General features: G+C 36.3%; 1 protein-coding gene across 3 annotated transcripts in view; it reads left to right on the forward strand.

Moving 5' to 3' along the window:
* Nucleotides 1-23665, forward strand: part of SBF2 (SET binding factor 2) — a 459339-nt gene that overhangs the window by 332698 nt on the left and 102976 nt on the right. For all 3 annotated transcript variants that reach the window (XM_067749929.1, XM_067749930.1, XM_067749931.1), the window contains exon 17: nt 5686-5754. In XM_067749929.1, coding sequence (XP_067606030.1) covers nt 5686-5754 — 69 coding nt within the window. The remainder of the gene's footprint in view (nt 1-5685; nt 5755-23665) is intronic.

Genomic DNA, 23665 nt, shown 5'->3' on the forward strand with positions numbered 1-23665 from the left:
GATATAGAATAGAAGATGATAAATAAAGCAGACTGACTAGACCTGCGGCTTATTGCAGGAGGGCCATATGGTTGGGTAAGTGTGGAGATGGGTCCACACCACGGAGGGTTTACAAGTTTGGCAGAAGAGTTTGGTCATTATCCTGTAATGGTCAGAACATAGCTGACATTTTTGAGCAGAAGACTAACATGATATACAGAGGTATTTGGGGCTTTGGTAGTTTTAATTTTTGTCCCTACGTAGAAGATACAAATGTTCTCAGTGTTTTGGACAATTCAAAAAAAATTTTTTCTGAGCTATATTAAGTCTAAACTCAAGAAAAGTCAGTTTTGCAAGACATTCTGCCTTTCAGTCTTATTTTTTTCTTTAATGTTTACCTATATCGTTTTTGAGAGGTTCCAAAGTTTTACAAAAATGGGAATGCTGGTTGTGACAGTCCAAAGATATGCAAATCAAAATATGAAGTAACTGAGGGTAATGAGAAATTAAGATTGCAGGGCTCACTCTTCAGTTGTAGGAGGAAAATTAAAGGTAAGCTGCATAGCAAAGCTCAGAATAAAACATGTATAGTCATTCAAGTCCTTGCAGTCTTATAAATTGTCTGGTATGTCTGTAACTACTTTGCTATTACGTGGCCAAAACACAGGGGGTTTCAGGATGTGTATTTATGGACTGATTCCCCAACAGATAACTGCACTATTCCGGAATGCTATTGCTATGTCAATAGTTGTACTTATTGTTTCAAAATTTTTTCCATTTTTCAATCTAATTAACTTAGAATATCTCTAACGTGATTTGCAAAGAATTTTATATTTATATTTTGCAATCAGCATTTGACTGGCGCTCAGGTTTGAGACATGCACTACAATGTGTAAACATTTTATAAGATAATAAATAGCCCCTAAATGTTTTATGATTGCCTGTTCCCTGCTAATTGGTCATGGATTGAAATTCCCCATTGTTTAATTTTTTTTTAATTTGTGGGAAATTTTTATAAATGAGTGTGTGGGACTTCATATCACAGCTGTTGTCATTTAAAGTTTGGACAGCATCATTACAAATGAAGCCCTGCTGTGAAATCAAAGTCAAAAGGCATCTTGGCATCCCAGCCATTTCCTTAGGAGAAGATTACAGCTCAAGTCTGTTGAACTTTTATTGCCTTGGGCCTCATGACAGTCTTCAGAAACATGCAAGGCATTTCTGTTAAAGAAACTCAGATGTGCTAGGACACAGGGGATGACATTCTTGTGCATAGCAGTGTCCTAAGCAAGAGGGTGAGGAATAAGTCAGGAAGAAAAAGATGATTCACCCTTTTTGCCGTATTCTGGGATTATTTTATAAAATCCATGGAGATGACAGAGAATAGGAAAAAGGTGTGGTGTTTTCCTACATGGCCTATATACTTTTTCCAGTTTTAGTGAGGTATAATTGGCAAATAAAGCTATAACATATTTAAAGTGTACAGCATGATGACTTAATATACCATACATTGTGAAAGGATTCCCACAATCGAATTAACACATCCATCACCTCACAGATTTCCTTTTTGGGGGAGGGGTGAGAATACTTAAGTTCCACTTTCTTAGCAAATTTTAATTATATGATACAGTATTATCAACTATAGTCACTATGTTATATATTAGATTCTCAGACCTTATTCATCTTATATGTACTCTTTTACCAACATCTTCCCATTTCTTCTTACAATAGTTGTCTTTTAACCAGAGTATTTGGTCTATTTCTGCTATTATATTTTTATTTATTCCCACTATCTTATTTTGTTCTTTTTTGATTGTTTCCTTTTTCTGAGTTTCTTTTCCTCCTTCTTGCTTTCCTTTGGGTTATTTTTCTTTCAGTCCACTTTTTCCCCCACTAGTTTAGAAGTTGTAACCCATTCTGTTCCTTTGGCAATAACACAGAGAAATTTAAATGTTTACTTAATTTATCAAAATCCAGCTCCAGTCCACCACCTTACAATGTCTGTGCTACCGTGGTTGTATATTTTAGTTGTATCTTATTTTTCTTTAATACTGAAAGACATTATTTTTGTGTTTTATATAGTCAGTGTATGCTTAATTTACTCACATATTCATTACTTCCCTTGCTGAATTATCGTTTTATATCTCAGACTTTCCATCTGGTGTTTCAGGTGGCCCTAGGGGGTCCCTACCATAAGGTAGTTCTCCTAATGGACTTCCTACCTTTAGCGAGTGCTGGGTTTTGTCTCCTATCTTTTGAGTCCTTTGAGTTGTTCAAAACTAATACTCAAATTTACTTTGCTCACCAACTGTTCTTGAGGTAAAATTGCACTTTAGTGCTGTATCTCTCCAGGTTCCCACTTAACTTATATTTTGGCCTGAGTGTTCCTTACTTTCTTGCCAGTTCATTGCCTTGCATTAAAGATTTTTAAATATATTATCTAGCATTTTTAGTTCTTTACAGTAAAAATGCCTGTCAGTATATGACCATAAGTCAAGAAATAAAAGCTCATAACTAAGTTTTTAAATGATCTTTTGGTTGGAGTGCTCTCAGAAGATATTTTATGATATTAAATCATTTTTTCAAAATATATTTTTCTGGACTTCCCTGGTGGCGCAGTAGTTAAGAATCCGTCTGCCAATGAAGGGATCACGGGTTCGATCCCTGGTCCGGGAAGATCCCACATGCTGCAGAGCAACTAAGCCCATGCCCCACAACTACTGAGCCCGTGTGCCACAGCTACTGAAGCCCGCACACCTAGAGATTGTGTTCCGCAACAAGAGAAGCCACCGCAGTGAGAAGCCCGCGCACCACAACGAAGAGTAGCCCCCGCTCGCCTCAACTAGAGAAAGCCCGCACACAGCAACGAAGACCCAACACAGCCATAAATAAATAAATAATTTTAAAAAATAATAATAATAAAATAGCAATTGCCCTCAATTTAAATATATATATATTTTTCAATTGCTTTCTAAAAGAAATGTTCTTAGTCAAATTAGGTTGGAAATGCTGCCACCAAATTCCTTTCATCCAGTCACAGTATAAAGCCCTGAGAAGTCCTACAGTTTTTTAAAACAAAAACATCGCACTTAATTTTGTTTACCCAGCATTTCCCCAATTTCCCCCCAAGTAACAGCTGTCAGTACTCCATAAAACTAGTGTTTGCACAACAGTCTGAGGACTCTCTCCCCGCTTTTCCCATGGAAGCCTCTTAGGTAGGCCTGAGTCTCCGTTGTAGAAACAAGCTTCTCTCTCCTAATAAGTTATATTTGCTGAAATATTCAGAGATCCTGCTGGTTAATATAAATTCTGTTTATTTGCTTTTTATGGAAATGAGATGTTTCCCCCTTAGAAATGGGGACCATATTGATTAGCAGCGATATCACAGAGACCTTGTTCTATCAGTGACCTTTCTTTTTCAACTCTCTCTCCCTCGGATTTTCCTCCTTGGTGTACTTAGGTCCCTTCTAATTCGTATAGAATCAAAGGATTACATAGAATCTTAGTATTCATCTGGTTTAGGCCTACCAAGATTCATTCAGCTACCCATTTGGATGTCATAACTCCTCAAACAGCTTCCTTCCCTTTACAACTATGAGCATTTACACTCAGGACCTTTTTTACTCTACTCACTTATACCCTCATCATGTCACCAGTGACCTCTTTGATTCACAAGTTTCTTGGCTTTTTCTCAATCTTCATTTTACTGAATTTCTCTGGAGACTTCAACACTATTGGTCGTTTCTTCTTCTCGTGACAACTATAGTACTGCTTTCTCCTACTTCTCTTTCCCATCTTGATTTTCCTTTATTCCTTCTCTATAAATATATCTTTCCCAGGTTTCTGTCCTTAGCTTCTTCTCCTCATTTCTCTCTCTTCTTGAATTTATTCCTTTTTTCATTCACTTATTCATTTATCCAATAAATGTTTACTCTGTGTGGTGAATTAATTAGAACTATTATTTTTAGGACAGTATAGGAAGTTTGAGCCTACCTTTTAGTTTTTTTTTTAAATTGGGTCAAAGAATGTCACGTCTATGAGAATGATTCTTTATTACAGAGATTTGTCTTGTAACCCAGTATTGTTTCAGTGTTTTCTGGAGTTGGACATTTAGTGTATTCTATAGCTGTGTTTTTCGTAGTTAAAAATGCATGAAATTCTATTAAGAACTCTTTTAGCAGATCATAATACCAAATGTACTCATGCTAAGCAAGACTAGCATTAGAAGAGATGCCCGCCTTTGGGCCATGACTTTTGAAAGAAAGTTTCCTCCTTTTTTTCCTCAGGGCAGAACTACACCCTCAGCCCTGCCAAGCCATAGTAGTATTTTGAAATAGACCAAGGTTGTCTATGGTGTATTTTCTCTTTGCTTCTGACTCTTTCTCCTTTTTCTAGGGGCCCTGTCCCTGGCACCATTGCCCTTTTGCAGCTTTAAGCCTCCAACTGCTCTGCTGTTGAGGCCTGTACTCCCTCCCTCACATTCCAAAATCAGTGCTGGCAGCTCAGAAAACTCATATCCGCCTCCTCAAGAATATGAGGAAAGTAATCAAGTACAAAAGGCGGTGTTTAGAGGAAAAAGCACCAGGCTGATAGGTAGATAAATCTAAATTCCAGTACTGGCTGACATCTAGGCCTCTTTTTCTCATCTGAAAAGTAGAGGAATTGCATTGGAATAATTGATATTAAGGTCTCAGCTCTGTGAGTTTAAAATCAATTCATACAAACCTATGAATAGCTGATGAATTTGCATTTTGATGGCGATAGTTATATTGTCTAAGGTTGGGGCTGAAATTACTGTACCTGACCTCTCTAAGGGTATTACCCTTGAACATTGTTCCAGACCATGGCCCCCCATGTCTGTTCAAGTCACTGTTGTTTTAGGTATATATCCAGAAGTAGAATTTCTGGATTATAGGATAATTCTACTTTTCAGTTTTTGAGGAATTGCCATACTGTTTTCCTAGCAGCTGCACCATTTTACATTCCCACTGAGATTTTCTGACCGTCCCATTCCCCAACAACATTTCACCCAAGGGGTTTTGGCATCAGTGGTATTTCTTGCCTGATCAATAACAGAATTTTATAAACCCTTCATGTGTAAGACTAAGAAAAAATATATTATTTCAATTATACATCCCAGTCTCAGAGAAGTTAAAATGTGGGGAGAAAATGTGTATCTCAGATTCAATGAAATACAGTCGTTAAATGCACTAAAACCTCGTCCAGAAATTTTTGGACAAATATGCACAGCTGTAAACACAACTTTTGTAAAACAGGAAAGTAAAAGTAGCTACTCACCAATAGTGTATGAAAACATCTTTCTCAAATGTATTTTTATATCATTTCTAAAAGAATGGACTTTCCCTGGTGGTCCAGTGGTTAAGGCTCCGTGCTTCCACTGCGGGGCCATGGGTTCCATCTCTGGCCGGGGAATTAAGATCCCACATGCCACGTGGCACGAGCAAAAAACAGAATTTTTTTTTTAATTAAAAAAAATAAAATATATTTTTTTAAAAAAACAATGTGCTTCGGGACAGTATTTTTTCATACTTTTTTTTCACACTTATCTACGTAAGCCTTAATGACAATTTGAAATAAAAGTAAAAACCCCTTAGGACAGTAAATCATGTATCATAGATTTTTGTTTCCACATATTTGTGATTTCTGGTAAATGTCCTAATCTCATTTCTCTTTGTTTTGTTTAAGGATTGTTCAAGTTTAGAAGAATATAACATTGCTGCAGCATTACTCCCTTTGACCAGTGCTTTCTATAGGGTAAGTCTCATTGGTCTATATATAAGTCATTATGATTTATATAGATGTATTCAGTTTGATTTATCATGGAACTACATCAATCGCGTCCCCTTAGTGTATCTAAGACATATCTGTGGTTATATTTGTTACAATGTTTATTGCATGCTATATGTAAAAAATATAATATATAATGTTAAATCATCTCCTAAGATATAACCCCACCATTCCATCCCTACTTTATTGTTCTTTAAAGCACTTAATAACACCTGAAATTGTGTTGTGTGTTGGTTAGTTTACGTTTGACTGTTTTCCCCCACCAAAGAAAATAAATTTCATGAGGCTGGGATATTGTCTGTCTTATTCATTGCTGTATCCCAGTGTCAATCAACAAATGTTTGTTGAATGAATGAATGAACAAATTAACAAGCTAGATAAATAAATGGAGGCAGAAATTAGAATTTAACTTCACCGGCAATTTCTATGAACCTTCTGAAAATTTTCCAGAATGTTCAGTGCTTTTCTTAATCCTGTCATTTATTGTAGTTGTCCTATCCATGCCTTTTCATAGAGAGATTAATTCTTAGGGCAAATAAATCCAGCAAACTCTTATTCCCTCTTTTCCTATGAAGGACTTGTAAGGAGTTAAATAGCCACACTCTGAACAGCACATTGAATACGTCCTTCTGAAATGTACAGTAGGAAGCAATAAACCTGTGATAGCCAGGCTGACTCACTGTGCAGCTGTGTGCAGGTAGCTTCAGGAAGCCCAGGACTTATGGAAGGACTTCTGGCTAAAGCTACTCCATGTTTCATGGGCGCTAAGTCAGGAGAGATTATCAAATATTCCTAGATCTGTTTTAGTAGAGAACTAGGCACCAGATAAAGTGCCTTAGCTGAGTGATGAAATGATCCATGCCCTTAAATGCTGGCAGTATTCTCTTACTCTTTTTGTTCTGCCCGTCCTTTTTGTTTCATCCACCATTTCTAACTGATAAGGTCTAGCCCCCCTCCTGCACTTAGTAGGTACCCAATAAATATTTCTTGATAAACTCAGTTTTTTAAAAACTTTACTTCAAATGATTTGTCCACAGTCTCTGAGTTAAAGGTCTTAACCCTAAGGTTCTCCGTAATCAGGAACTCTTTGCTGCTAACTCACTTGCATTCCTCTTTCTTCCTCCTTACCCTCCCATCCTCTTCTAAAACAGAAAATGGAATTTGTGAGACTCATACTTCTGAGACCTGGCAGGTCATACTGAGCATGCTCAGGAAACAAGGACAAATCTCAAAAATGTTAAACAAATGAATTTGGGTTTAGAAACTAATGACAACCATCTGGAGCTTAGGCATCATCTTTTGGTTTTCCCTCATCAGCTTAAACTTATCTCCAGGCCCACTCTAGTTTTTCTTAAATGCATACATATTCGTCTTCTCAGAACTCTCCCTAGTAGTTCTTCATCTTATTCCCCTCCTGGCATGGAGAATAATGTTACAAAAATAGGTCAGGCTCTCCTGTATCTTAGGCCACCAAGGAAATTTGTCTCCATATCTATCTCAGAGGAACCAAAAAACTTGGTTCTAACTAGCCTTCATATGGGCCCTCACATGGGCATTTGTTAAAGAAAATGGCATTTAAAATTTTTCCCACTTTAACATCTATTTTTTAAACTTAGATATTATGTAGAAATAAATAAGAAACATAGGGGAAATAAGAATTGACAGTAGAAACTCAATTGCTCAAGAAATCCAAATTACTTAAGATTTTTTTTTAAGCTGGATCATTTATCTGTTTTATAGTGTATATTAGTGAGGGTTTGATCATCATAGCAGAAGCACCATGAGTGGTAGGAAGTAAGGAATCTATTATAGGGACCAGCTTTTATTCTGTTGTAGAAGCTGGGGAAGAAGTTTATGGAAAGCTTTGAATTAGGGTCTGCCTGTGGCCCTGAAGTCACTATAGATCATCAGGGCAGCAGTCAGGAAGAAAAGCTGGGCATGATACAGGGAAGAACAAGGACAAACTAGAATCTATGTATGTCTTTTAAAGTCCTCCAACCTCAAGAAAGCAGGTGACCTGGAAAAGAAGCAGCATTACTGACCATGGAGTTACACATGTGCCTGGCCCTGGCTAGGAGCAGCTAAAGGAAGAGATCCAGAAGGAACTGCAGGAAATGTGAGCACAGTTCTTTCCACACATCAAGATGGTCCAGCAGATCTGCAACAAAGCGTATGAGATACAGCAGCACCTGGCATCCTATACTGACCTTCAGAGTATAATGGCTGCTGCTTCATTTTTGCCTTCCAAATTTTAGACAAATTTCTCTGTAGTCAACCCTAACCTAGAATCATGGAGGAAAGAGAATTCTGGGAAATACAGTTCTAGCTTAGTTTAGTTTACACAGTACAAAACCATCACATCGTGTTTTTTTGTTTTGTGGAAGTTTTTAATGCAATTAGTTAACAAGTTGGGCTACATGCCATGCTCTTCTCTGTGTTATTATACTTAATAATACAAACTTATGTTTTATGATGGGTTTATAGATTTAATTTTTTGTTGTTGACTTGGCTTGATTTTACTTGGTTTCTTTTGGTTTAATTTGATTTGGGCATGAAAGGTCCAATTAGGCACCAGAAACCATACCAGTAATATGAACAGGAAAATTTTAATATAAGGAGTTATTAAGTAGTAATAGGGGATCAACTACTAAGAAATAAAGAGAATTTTCAACTTGGAGTGTGCCACTTCCCAACAAGACCGAGATTCAGACCTTGTTGGAGAGGTGTTTCTGTGGCCACTGGATGGCACTGAGGTGAACTTCACTGAAGGGCCACAGACTAAGACTGGCAAGCAGGAAACTGCCTACTGGAGTTCTGGCAAGACTTGCTAGGAATCCACTCACTAGGGTGAGTGGTGAGCACAACTGGCTGTCCCACACACGGCTAGCAGGTACATGTCACAGGAACAAGAAGAAAAAAGCACACCAGAACCAGGAAAAGAAACCACTTCATATTGCTCTGTCCCTACTGACAAAGCTTAATATTGTGCCAGCTGGCAAAGGAGAAATTTTTACAGGTCCAGCTCCAGTACCACAAAGCAAGGCAAAGAAAGATAGATTTGGAGGAAAGAGGTACTGCATTGATAACCAACAGAGAGGGTTAGGGAGTGGATCATATTGATTCTTATATACTTTCTGAACGTCTATCTTATGGAAATATAAAAGGTTACTATGCCAGGCAGCATCTTGGGCAGCAAGATGAACAAAACATTGATGTGGCCACTAGGAACTTACATTAGTCTTTATAATACAATAAATAATAAATAAATAACCAAACTGGTCTACAGTTTCATCAGTCAGATGGACATTTTCTTAAAGTAGTACATATGCATGGTTAGAAAATTCAGATAGTACAGAAAGATACAAAATGCAACATAAACGCCCCCTTTTCCACCTCTACTCCATTTCTTCTGACAGTTGATTTCTTCCTGGGAAAAAAAGTTGTGTATTATTGCTAGGATATGCAGATAAAATTATCTTTTTTTAAACTAAAATGATCAAACCATTCACACTTTTCTCACCTTGCTTTTTTCACTTTTTTCACACACACACACACACACACACACACGTATTTTTTTTAATACTGGAAGTCAAAGCCTGCTCTGGGTAAGGACGTAGGCGAGATGATGGATCAGGTGCCTCTTTCTTTCCTTTCCTTTCCTTTTTCCGTTCCTCTTTCCTTTCTTCTTTCCTTCTTTCCTTCCTTCCTCCCTCCCTCCCCCCTCTTCCTTCTTTCTTTCTTTCTAAGTAAACCAGCTATTTTTTTAATTGAAGTATAGTTGGTTCACAATATTCTGTTAGTTTCAGGTGTACAACAAGGTGACACACTTATGTTCTTCAGATCGTACTCCGTTATAGGTTATTACAAGATATTGAATATAATTCCCTGTGCTATACAGTAAATCTTTGTTGCTTATCTATTTTATATATAGTAATTTGTATCTGTTAATCCATACTCCTAATTTGTCCCTTCCTCCTTCCCCTTTGGTAACCATAAGTTTGTCTTCTATGTCTATGTCTATGAGTCTGTTTCTGTTTTGTATATAGATTCATTTGTATTATTTTTAGATTCCACATATATGTGATATCATATAGTCAGAGAGGGTCTTTGTCTGACTTACTTCACTAAGTATAATATTCTCTGGGTCCATCCATGTTGCTGCAAATGGTAATATTTCATTCTTTTTTATGGCTGAGTAATATTCCACAGTGTGTGTGTGTGTGTGTGTGTGTGTTCACGTGCGTGTGTGTATATATATATGTATATGTATATATATATATATACCACATCTTCTTAAGCCAGTCATCTGTTGATGGATACTTGGGTTGTTTCCATGTCTTGGCTCTTGTAAATAGTGCTGCTGTGAACATTGGGGTGCATGTATCTTTTAGAAGTATAGTTCTCATTTTTTCTGGATATGTACCCAGGAGTGGGATTACTAGATCATATGGTAGCTATAGTTTTAGTTTTTTAAGGAGCCTCCATACTGTTTTCCATAGTGGCTGCACCAATTTACATTGCTACCAACAGAGTAGGAGGGTTCCTTTTTCTCCACACCCTTTCCAGTGTTTATTATTTGTAGACTTTTGATGATAGTTATTCCAACCGGTGTGAGGTGATACCTCACTGTAGTTTTTATTTGTGCTTCTCTAGTAATTAGCAATGAGCATCTTTTGAGCATGTTCATTCCGCATCTTTTCATGTGCCTCTTAGCCATCTGTATGTCTTCTTTGGGAGAATGTCTAGGGCTTCTGCCCATTTTTTGATTGGGTTTGTTTTTTCAATATTGAGTTTTATTAGCTGTTTGTATATTTTGGCTTATTAGCCCCTTGTTGGTCGCATCATTTGCAAATATTTTCTCCCATTCCATAGGTTGTCTTTTCATTTTATTGATGGTTTCCTTTGCTGTGCAAAAACTTTTAAGTTTGATTAGGTTCCATTTGCTTATTTTTGCTTTTATTTCTTTTGCCTTGTATATTTTGAGACTGATCTAAGAATATACTGCTACGATTTATGTCAGAGAATGTTTTGCCTATGTTCTCTTCTAGGAGTTTTCGGGTGTCATGTCTTAAATTTAAGTCTTTAATCCATTTTGAGTTTATTTTTCTATATGGTGTGAGGGAATGTTCTAATTTCATTGATTTACATGTAGCTGTCCAGCTTTCCCAACACCATTTATTGAAGAGACTGTCTTTTATCCGTTGTATATTCTTGCGTCTTTTATCATAGATTAATTGACTGTAGGTGTGCAGGTTTATTTCTGGGCTCTCTATACTGTTCCATTGATCTATATGTCTGTTTTTGTGCCAGTACCATGCTGTTTTGATTATTGTAGCTTTGTAGTATAGCCTGAAGTCTGGAAGGGTTATTCCTCCAGCTTTGTTCTTTTTCCTCAGGATTTCCTTGGTAATTCTGGGCCTTTTCTGATTCCATATAAATTTTAGAATTCTTTGTTCTACTTCTGTGAAAAATGTCATAGGTATTTTGATGGGGATTGCGTTAAATCTGTAGATTGCTTTGGGTAGTATGGCTATTTTAACAATATTAATTTTTCCAAACTAAGAAGATTGGATATCTTTCCATTTCTTTGAATCATCTTCAGTTTCCTTTATCAATGGTTTATAGTTTTCAGCATGTATTTTCTTTTTAATAAAAAGATAATTATGTATATACTTACCATTCTCATAAAAGCGAAGTACTTTATTGGCCTAAATGAAACAAATGTTTATCTTTTTTTTTAATTATTATTATTATTTTTTTGTGTGGTACGCGGGCCTCTCACTATTGTGGCCTCTCCCGTTGCGGAGCACAGGCTCCAGATGCGCAGGCTCAGTGGCCATGGCTCACGGGCCCAGCCGCTCCGCAGCATGTGGGATCTTCCCAGACCAGGGCACGAACCCGCGTCCCCTGCATCAGCAGGCGGACTCTCAACCACTGCGCCACCAGGGAAGCCCACAAATGTTTATCTTTTAGAGCTTTACTTAGAGTGAAAGATGTTCCACTTGCAACATTATCTATATTAGATCTTAGGGAATTTGTTACACCACAGCCACCATAAGTTTAGGGTTTTTTTTTTTCTCTACAGTTCCTTCACACGTTTTTCTACTTCTACGAACTTGTATGTATTTCATGTGTCTTTAACTTATGAAGCCTTTCTTTTTCTTTTTTTTAATTTTTTATATATTTTTTAGAGATCAATTTAATACCGATAAATTGTCTATAAAGGTGGGCAGATCATAGTAAGAAGTCAAAACATTTTAAGAAATTTTTCACCTTCTGCTTTCCTTTCTTTTCTTTTTCTTATTAGTCATGCATTTTATACACATCAGTGTATACATGTCAATCCCAATCTCCCAATTCATCACACCACCACCCGAACCCCTGCCTCTTTCCCCTCCTAGGTGTCCATACGTTTTCTTCTCTACTTCTGTGTCTCAATTTCTGCTCTACAAACCAGTTCATCTGTACCATTTTCAAGGTTCCACATATATATGTTAATATACGATATTTGTTTTTCCCTTTCTGACTTACTTCACTCTGTATGACAGTCTCTAGATGCATCCTCATCTCTACAAATGACCCAATTTCGTTCCTTTTTATGGCTAAGTAGTATTCCATTGTATATATGTACCACATCTTCTTTATCCACTCGTCTGTCGATGGGCATTTAGGTTGCTTCCATGACCTGGCTATTGTAAATAGTGTGGCAATGAACATTGGGGTGCATGTGTCTTTTTGAATTATGGTCTTCTCTGGGTATATGCCCAGTAGTGGGATTGCTGGGTCATATGGTAATTCTATTTTTAGTTTTTTAAGGAACCTCCATACTGTTCTCCATGGCTGTATCAATTTACATTCCCACCAACAGTGCAACAGGGTTCCCTTTTCTCCACACCCTTTCCAGCATTTCTTGTTTGTAGATTTTCTGATGATACCCATTCTAACCAGTGTGAGGTGATACCTCATTGTAGTTTTGATTTGCATTTCTCTAACAATTAGTGATGTTGAGCACCTTATCATGTGCCTCTTGGCCATCTGTATGTCTTCTTTGGAGAAATGTCTATTTAAGTCTTCTGCCCATTTTTGGATTAGGTTGTTTGTTTCTTTAATATTGAGCTGCATGAGCTGTTTATTTATTTTGGAGATTATTCCTTTGTCCGTTGATTCGTTTGCAAATATCTTCTCCCATTCTGAGGGTTGTCTTTTCGTCTTCTTTATGGTTTCCTTTGCTGTGCAAAAGCTTTTAAGTTTCATTAGGTCCCATTTGTTTATTTTTGGTTTCATTTCCATTACTCTAGGAGATGGATCAAAAAATATCTTGCTGTGATTTATGTCAAAGAGTGTTCTTCCTATGTTTTCCTCTAAGAGTTTTATAGTGCTCGGTCTTACATTTAGGTCTTTAATCCATTTTGAGTTTATTTTTGTATATTGTGTTAGGGAGTGTTCTAATTTCATTCTTTTACATGTAGCTGTCCAATTTTCCCAGCACCACTTATTGAAGAGACTGTCTTTTCTCCATTGTGTACCCTTGCCTCCTTTGTCATGGATTAGTTGACCATAGGTGTGTGGGTTTATCTCTGGGCTTTCTATCCTGTTCCATTGATTTCTGTTTCTGTTTTTGTGCCAGTACCATATTGTCTTGATTGCTGTAGCTTTGTAATATAGTCTGAAGCCAGGGAGTCTGATTCTTTCAGCTCCATTTTTCTCCCTCAAGACTGCTTTGGCTATTCGGGGTCTTTTGTGTCTCCATACAAATTTTAAGATTTTCTGTTCCAGTTCTGTAAAAAATGCCATTGGTAATTTGATAGGGATTCAATTGAATCTGTAGATTGCTTTGGGTAGTATAGTCATTTTCACAATATTGATTCTTCCAATCCAAGAACATGGTATATCTCTCCATCTGTGGTTATCATCTTTAATTTCTTTCATCAGTGTCTTATAGTTTCCTGCATACAGGTCTTTTGTCTCCCTAGGTAGGTTTATTCCTAGGTATTTTATTCTTTTTGTTGCAATGGTAAATGGGAGTGTTTCCTTAATTTCTCTTTTAGATTTTTCATCATTAGTGTATAGGAATGCAAGAGATATCTGTGCATTAATTTGGTGTCCTGCTCCTTTACCAAATTCATTGACTAGCTCTTGTAGTTTTCTGGTAGCATCTTTAGGATTCCCTATGTATAGTATCATGTCATCTGCACACAGTGACAGTTTTACTTCTTCTTTTCCAATTTGTATTCCTTTTATTTCTTTTTCTTCTCTGACTGCTGTGGCTAGGACTTCCAAAACTATGTTGAATAATAGTGGTGAGAGTGGACATCCTTGTCTTGTTCCTGATCTTAGAGGAAATGCTTTCAGTTTTTCACCATTGAGTATGATGTTTGCTGTGGGTTTGTCATATATGGCCTTTATTATGTTGAGGTAGGTTCCCTCTATGCCCACTTTCTGCAGAGTTTTTATCATAAATGGGTGTTGAATTTTGTCAAAAGCTTTTTCTGCATCTATTGAGATGATCATATGGTTTTTATTCTTCAGTTTGTTAATATGGTGTATCACATTGATTGATTTGCATGTATTGCAGAATGCTTGCATCCCTGGGATAAATCCCACTTGATCATGGTGTATGATCCTTTTAATGTGTGTTTGGATCCTGTTTGCTGGTACTTTGTTGAGGATTTTTGCATGTATATTCATCAGTGATATTGGTCTTTAATTTTCTTTTTTTGTAGTATTTTGGTCTCGTTTTGGTATCAGGGTGATGGTGGCCTCATAGAATGAGTTTGGGAGTTTTCCTTCCTCTGCAATTTTTTGGAAGAGTTTGAGAAGGATGGGTGTTAGCTCTTCTCTAAATGTTTGGTAGAATTCACCTATGAAGCCATCTGGTCCTGGACTTCTGTTTGTTGGAAGATTTTTAATCACAGTTTCAATTTCATTACTTGTTATTGGTCTGTTCATATTTTCTATTTCTTCCTGGTTCAGTCTCAGAAGGTTGTGCTTTCCTAAGAATTTGTCCGTTTCTCCCAGGTTGTCCATTTTATTGGCATAGATTTGCTTGTAGTAGTCTCTTAGGATGCTTTGTATTTCTGCGGTGTCTGTTGTAACTTCTCGTTTTTCATTTCTAATTTTATTGATTTGTGTCCTCTCCCTCTTTTTCTTGATGAGTCTGGCTAAAGCTTTATCAAGTTTGTTTATCTTCTCAAAGAAGCAGCTTTTAGTTTTATTGATCTTTGCTATTGTTTTCTTTGTTTCTATTTCATTTATTTCTGCTCAGAACTTGATGATTTCTTTCCTTCTGCTCACTTTGGGTTTTGTTTGTTCTTCTTTCTCTAGTTCCTTTTGGTGTAACGTTAGGTTGTTTATTTGAGATGTTTCTTGTTGCTTGAGGTAGGCTTGTATAGCTATAAACTTCCTCTCTTAGAACTGCTTTTACTGCATCCCATAGGTTTTGGATCGTCGTGTTTTCATTGTCATTTGTCTCTAGGTATTTTTTGATTTCTTCAGTGATCTCTTGGTTATTTAGTAACGTATTGTTTAGCCTCCCTGTGTTTGTGTTTTTTACATTTTTTTTCCCTGTAATTGATTTCTAATCTCATAGTGTTGTGGTCAGAAAAGATGCTTGATATGGTTTCAATTTTCTTAAGTTTACTGAGGCTTGATTTGTGACCCAAGATATGATCTATCCCGGAGAATGTTCCGTGTGCACTGAGAAGAAAGTGTAAACTGCTGTTTTTGGATGGAATGTCCTATAAATATCAATTAAATCTGTCTGATCTGTTGTGTCATGTAAAGCTTGTTTCCTTATTAATTTTCTGCTTGGATGATCTTTCCATTGGTGTAAGTGAGGTGTTAAAGTCCCCCATTATTATTGTGTTACTGTTGATTTCCTCTTTTAGAGCTGTTGGCAGTTTCCTCATGTATTGAGGTGCTCCTATATTGGGTGCATAACTATTTACCGTTGTTATATCTTTTTCTTGGATTGATCCCTTGATCACTATGTAGTGTCCTTCCTTGTCTCTTGTAACATTCTTTATTTTAAAGTCTATGTTATCTGATATGAGTATTGCTACTCCAGCTTTCTTTTGATTTCCATTTGCATGGAGTATCTTTTTCCATCCCCTCACTTTCAGTCTGTATGTGTCCCTAGGTCTGAAGTGGGTCTCTTGTAGACAGCATATATATATGGGTCTTGTTTTTGTATCCATTCAGCAAGCCTCTGTCTTTTGGTTGGAGCATTTAATCCATTCACCTTTAAGGTAATTATTGACATGTATGTTCCTGTGACCATTTTCTTAATTGTTTTGGGTTTGTTTTTGTAGGTCCTTTTCTTCTCTTGTGTTTCCTACTTAGAGAAGTTCCTTTAGCATTTGTTGTAGAGCTGGTTTGGTGGTGCTCAATTCTCTTAGCTTTTGCTTGTCTGTAAAGCTTTTGATTTCTCCATTGGATCTGAATGAGATCCTTGCCGGGTAGTGTAATCTTAGCTGTAGGTTCTTCCCTTTCATCACTTTAAATATATCATGCCACTCCCTTCTGGCTTGTAGAGTTTTTGCTGAGAAATCAGCTGTTAACCTTATGGGAGTTCCCTTGTATGTTATTTGTCGTTTTTCCCTTCCTGCTTTCCATAATTTTTCTTTGTGTTTAATTTTTGCCAATTTGATTACTGTGTGTCCGGCGTGTTTCTCCTTGGGTTTTTCCTGTATGGGACTCTCTGCACTTCCTGGACTTGGGTGGCTATTTCCTTTCCCATGTTAGGGAAGTTTTCGACTATAATCTCTTCAGATATTTTCTCAGGTCCTTTCTCTCTCTCTTCTCTTTCTGGGACCCCTATAACGCGAATGCTGTTGCGTTTAATGTTATCCCAGAGGTCTCTTAGGCTGTCTTCATTTCTTTTCATTCTTTTTTCTTTATTCTGTTCCCCAACAGTGAATTCCACCATTCTGTCTTCCAGGTCACTTATCCGTTCTTCTGCCTCAGTTATTCTGCTATTGATTCCTTCTAGTGTAGTTTTCATTTCAGTTATTGTACTGTTCATCTGTGTTTGTTTGTTCTTTAATTCTTCTAGATCTTTATTAAACATTTCTTGCATCTTCTCGATCTTTGCCTCCATTCTTTTTCCGAGGTCTTGGATCATCTTCACTATCATTATTCTGAATTCTCTTTCTGGAAGATTGCCTATCTCCGTTTCATTTACTTGTTTTTCTGGGCTTTTTTGTTTTTCCTTCTTCTGGTACATAGCCCTCTGCCTTTTTATCTTGTCTGTCTTTCTGTGAATGTGGTTTTTTCAAAGCCTTTCTTGAAGGTAGTGCCTTAACAGCTAGGTTTAAATTATTAGGATTAGTTTTGTGGTGAAAAATAATATAATCTTTTACATTCATGTTATGTTTATTATTTATATGGTGCTTTCATTCTCGGTTCAGCAAACATTTATTAGGTGTGCCAAGCCCTGTGCTTATGTTTGTTGCAGAGTTACAGATGAATAACATGGTCCTTACCCTCAAGAAGCATACGGTCTAATGTTGTATCCATTAATTAACTACTGACAGAGGAACCATTTCACAGTTAATGAATAACATTGGTCTACTCTTTTTTTACTTAGGTCCTTTTTATTCAAAGATCATGTTTGTTAAAATAAGAACCAGAATATATACGCAGAGTTTAAAGCAGGGGTTCTTGTCTAAATGTTACTTTTTTGGGAAGAAAATTAATTAAAGCATAAGATAAAACCAATACTCAGTGCAGAAGTGGAACCAAAATCGGATACCCCTGCGTTGCTCTTTCCTAGCGATAGCACTGAGCAACAGTGAAGGCCATGGACCCCTCTACCATGAACCACCATTTAGTACCTTCTCCTAGTGACCTGTGTAACTTAGGGTCACCCTGTTGCAATTCTTAATAACCCAAGTAATCTGGAGAGTGTCCAGAGTCTATCAAAGTATGCCACATCCCTCCCATTATGTCTTTGATGCACATCTGTTGGTTACCGATGCTCAAAATGACTCCCAGGAGAGATGACACTTTCTCCTTTGGTACGCACTGTGGTTTATGTTTACCTGAGGGGGAAAAAGCAACACCCTATTTACCTCAATTCAAGCACCCTGATGTGTTGCCTTCCCAAATTCCAAAGATCTCCATATGCAGATGGCACTTTTTTTTTTTTTTTTTTTTTGCGGTACGCGGGCCTCTCACTATTGCAGCCTCTCCCATTGCGGAGCACAGGCTCCAGACGTGCAGGCTCAGTGGCCATGGCTCACGGGCCTAGCCGCTCCGCGGCATGTGGGATCTTCCCGGACCGGGGCACGAACCCGTGTCCCCTGCATCGGCAGGCGGACTCTCAACCACTGCGCCACCAGGGAAGCCCTGCAGATGGCACTTTGAGAATGTTTATTGATTTACTGTTTGAGCTATGTCTTATTTCACCATAAGAGCATTATTCAGGCTCTCATTTGCAGTAGAAATAGATTTCTTCTTCAAAATCCTCGTTTCATTTAGCATGTAAAAATATGTTTTCTAAAATCCAGCCACGTGGAAGATTTATTTTTATTAACAGGTTTATTGAGGTATAAGTTAAATACCATAAAATCCACTCTTTTTAAGTCTCATTTCAGCGACTTTTAGTATATTTATAGCATTGTACAAGTATCACCACCATCCTATTTTAGAACAATTCTGTCGCCCCAAAAAAGAAATCTCATGCCCATTTACAGTCACTCTCCACTCTCTGGCAACCACTAATATACTTTCTGTCTCTATAAATTTGCCTTTTCTGGATATTTTATATAAATTGCATCATACAATATATGTTCTTTTATGTCTGGTTTCTTTCACTGAGCGTAATATACTTGAAGTTCACCTATTTTTTTAGAAGATTTCTTTAGGGCTGTTAATTATTAATGAAAATTTTTTCACACGCTGAGTGCTTAAGTCACCTTCTGTATTGTTTCAATTTATACCTAATTCAAATGTAATATATAATTAAACTATTATCTTTTAATAAATATATTAGAAAAAATATGAGATGTAAAGCCTGATTTCTCAGTTTGAAGAAATGAATTTTACATTTCTCTCTACATGAGTTTATAGTTCTTAATTTTTCCATTGCTAAATTTTAACTTTTGCTTATACATTCTAAATGAATATCCACTAGCTTATCTGACTAAATAAAACTTGAGACCTAGGTATCATTTCCATTTCAAAATATAAAAGCCCAAAGTAAGTATATTCAGCATAGTATGTTAAGAAAATCTGTTGAAAATCTGAAAAAAGTCATTTGTGTAAACCTGGCCTACCTAATCATCAGAAAGTGAACATTAAAACATGGAGAATCACAGAATTTGCTAGTAGATTTCCTGAACGATGACCTTCCTGCCACCAGACTCTAGCAGTAATTCTGCACCCAACACCTGCCCCCGCAAAATAAACTAAAATCTATTATCTGTGTCTTTCATGTCAAAGCTGTATATCTCTTATGTAAGAGATAGTCCAGAGTCTATCAAAGTATGCCAAATCCCTCCCATTATGTCTTTCATGTCTGTGTCTTTCATGTCAAAGCTGTATATCTCTTATGTAAGCGTGTGCACCTACTAGAACATAGTAAAGAACAGAAATCCAGAGGAAGGTGATAGGAATAATAATATTTATTGAATTTTTACTGTGTACAAGATGCTACATTTGGTTTACTGTACCTAATCCAACTCAGAGAGTATTATTCCCATTTTAAGACAAAGGAACTATGGCTTAGAGAGAATCTGTACCACTGAGCAAGTAAGTGGCAGAGCCAGGACTCAAACTCAGTTGTACTTGACTCCAAAGCTCGTATTCTTTAACTATAATACAATTCCCCATGTGAGTCCCAATTATGCAGCATACTTCTCGGAGTTTTGGGTTTTTTTGTCTCTTTGCTTAGAGGTATTGAACTGGCATCACTCCTACCTCCTCATTCCTCCAATTATTTCATCCATATATCCAGCAAGGATGTTTCATTAAGCTTTGGCTTGGAGGAGGCAAAGTTAGGAGATGCTGATTAACTGTATATTATGGTTAATCTAATAAATAATTATCACACATCATTATTTATAAATCTCTAATTTCCACATATTTCTAATATAAAACCTACTAAGTACTCAGAGTCACACCACATGCAGTTTTGCATTTCTTTGATGACTTAGAAGTTTCTTGAATAACTAACTGGCTTTGCCTCTTAGTCATTAGCATGGACCCTACTTATCCTACTATAGATATGATCCTACTATAGATTCTAACTGATGGAAGATTGCTGCTAGAAGAAAAATCTTATAGTAATAAAAACTAGATATTTCATCAGTCTTCATTTTTCCCCCATTGGTAAATGACGAGAGAGATTCTTAAAAATCTACAAAATAGGAAAAGAATTTTGTTTTTCTTAGACTTCATGATCTGGATATATTGCATTTCCTATAACAGGTCTCAAAGAATTACATTTTTGGCCAAAAAAAGAGTGGGGGTGATGAAGGGTCTTTTTTCATCTTTTTTGTGCTGTAAAATCAAATACTAATCTTAAAAATGACAGCAGGACAACGTTTCAAAGTGAAGACAGGCATCAACACTGGGCTCAATCCAAATTTGGCCTGGAAAAGATATGTGAATGAATGTGTTCGTTATAGCAGATGCCTCCAGCACAGCAGAATTTTAGAATGGCCAGAAAAACAGTATCTTACTTTTACTTCCTCCTTTTATTTTCTTCTTTTCTTTAGGACAGCTTAGCATTCCTCCTCCTCCCTCTCAGCACAACCTCTTCTTGCTTCTCTCACTCTTTCTTTCCAGTTTTACATGGCTGCTCCTTTCTCCTGGTCCTCCTGGAAAACCTCTATAATTATATAATTAGTTTGGAATTACTGTTCTTTATTAATATTAGTTTAATATTCATAGTTTAAACTAGTGATACAAGGCAATTATAGAATAATTTACTCTAACACTCAAGAACAGATATTAATTATTATTGTGTATTCCAGTGAAGAATTAACAAGTATTTATGGAGCATTTTTCTGGACTTTTCAACTTTTTCATATTATATTCTCAGAGGTCGGAGGCCCTTTTATTCATTCTTGGGGAAATAAGACAGCCTACCAGTACAATTCAGTTTAATAGACATTGAACTACAACCACCATGTCCCAAGTGTTAGTAATACAAAGTGAACAGTCAAGGTCTCTGCCCTTAAGGAGCACACATGCTTACAGAAAAGATAGATTAGTAAAATAAATCACAACGTAAGTGTTCTAAAACAGGTATAATGTAAGTACTATACATACATTAATTCCTGGTGCAGCAAGGAACACTACAAAAAAATTAGGACATTTGTGCCTTGAAAGATAAATAGGCATTTGTCTTACAGGTGGGGATGAGGTGAGAAGTGGGTGGGCAGGGAAGACATAAATACTACAGGCAGAGAAAACACCATGAACCACTTAGTGGGAATTGTGACTAGAGGTGGAGGCAGAAAGACAAGGTAGTCTGTGGCTAGTGTATACAGGGCTTTGTGTGCCACGTTAAGGAGTTTGAATAATGTTATATAAATAACGAGGATTTTTTACTTCTACCCTCATAATTTTTTTTTAAGGTTTAAACAAACTAATAGCAAGAACAAGATTTGAAGGAACATGGTTACTTGTAAATGTAAAGTTACTTTAACCACTTTGGTAGAAAATTTTATTTCAACAAAGTCTCTGTCTACTTTGTGTAAAACTCTGTACTACGAATTGTGTGAGTTGCAATGATGCATAAGACATGATTTCTGCTATCCATTGATTATGCAGTAGGATAGATAGGCATGAAAATCACTAGTACTAAGTAGAAAAGGTACAGACAAAGTGAACTATTAAACTAGTAGGAGAGTGTCAAGGATTAAGGAGACTAATCTATTCTTTACTTTTTTTAATCCTCCATAGTCTCCCTTACGTAATGACACCATGATTTGTGGGAATTCTGTTTTCTCTTCCTACCATTTCCTGTGGGTTCAGGCTATGCTGTGAGTTTTGTCCCCTCCCTCACATGGGGGCATTCTCCATCAGGCTTTCTAATCAACTTTCCATGCTTTCCTGGGCTTATTTGTCATTCTCTACTCGTTTCCCTCTTTTCAGAACCCTCTTTCTGTTATTTCTTCTGCTTCAGCCAGTCTTAGAGCATCCTTCAACATTAATATACATGAAAGCTATACAAATCAAGACACTTTTATTAATGTTCTAGAGAAAGTTGTTATTCACAAAGGATAATTAGTTACCAATAATTAACCTTCAACCTCAGGATTTATTATCAATATTGAGTCAAAACTGTTAACCCCAGTCATTCTCTGAGAAATAACCACCTTGGAGGAGAGACCTTTTCTTCCATTATTATCATGTAGCAGAGTCGAGTTTGAAGTACAAACTACCATTCAACGTGGTGGTCAAACCAGGTGCTTGGGAACAGAAGGATGGTCCGACTTTACTCTCTTCTTAGTTTTTAATATTTATATTTTTTTGTTCTGGAATTTGGTGCCTTAAGTGAGAATAGTGTCTACTGTAGTAAGAGATTCAGAGAATATAGTGTAAGTACAGTTATTGTAAAGGGTGTTTAATATACTAAGAAAAGATCAGAATCTTGGTTACATAAAATCCTTAGCTAAATTCCAGAAATTTTTCATAAGTGATTTGGGCAACAGCCTAACCTTAAAAGGAGAGTTGTAAATGCAGATTTAAAATATTTATGTGGAATGGATTAGACACCATTTATTTAAATATTCTTGAAAAGATTCTATATAGCGGTGGTGTGTGTAATTACTTACTTTTACCTAACTTAGTTTCCTTACTAATACTGGTTGATTTATTTGTTTAATTTGGTTCACACCAAACTGAACATTGCGTGTAACCTTCTCGTGTGTGTGTTCTCTGGATCTAACTACAGAAGCAATTGTCTGTGTATTTTCCCAATGTCACTAGGGCCCAATTAAACTGAATGACAGATTAGGAATAATGACATCAGTAAGACCCCATGCATAAATTGTCTTGTGGCTATGACAGGCATTAATGTTAATTTTAGCATAACTATTATAGCTGTTGGCTATTGAAAGAAAATAAATAAAAGAATAATAAAAATCATAACTACTTTTATTGAGTACTTCTGACATACCAGGAACTAATAAGCTAAATGCTTTATATGCATGGGATAATAATAACTATTATTATTCCCATTTTTAAAATATAATCAATCATGCTATTTTTAAAAATTCTTAACATATGGTCTGACTTCTTGTCATCTGTTGGTAAAATTTGGGCTTGTCTGAAACGCACATATCTAGATTTTAGAAAACAGGGTGAAAGCTCATGAAATAATTTTTTTCATGGATTTTCTAATACTTGATAGTTTGTATTTATATACAGAATTCACTATGAAATTTTAAAAATTTACCCACAAAGATATTTTCAGAGTCAAAAAAAAGTAAGCCATATTTGAAGCCATTTAACTTGTTAAACCTCAGAAAAGATTTTTATTATTCAATAATACATTAATATATTTTTATTGAAGTATAGTTGATTTAAAATATTGTGTTTCAGGTGTACAGCAAAGTGATTTGGTTTTTATACATATATAATATATATATTCTTTTTTCAGATTCTTTTCCATTGTAGGTTATTATAAGAAATTGAATACAGTAAATCCTTGTTGTTTATTTTATATATAGCAATGTGTATCTGTTAATCCCATACTCGTAATTTATCCCTCCCCCCACCGTCCCCTTTGGTAAACCATAAACTTGTTTTCTATGTCGGTGGTTCTGTTTATGTTTTCTAAATAAGTTCATTTGTATTCTTTCTAAAATTTCACATAGAAGTGATATATAATATTTGTCTTTCTCTGACTTATTTCACTTAGTAT

Source organism: Pseudorca crassidens, chromosome 9, assembly GCF_039906515.1.
Source record: "Pseudorca crassidens isolate mPseCra1 chromosome 9, mPseCra1.hap1, whole genome shotgun sequence".
NCBI lineage: Eukaryota > Metazoa > Chordata > Mammalia > Artiodactyla > Delphinidae > Pseudorca > Pseudorca crassidens.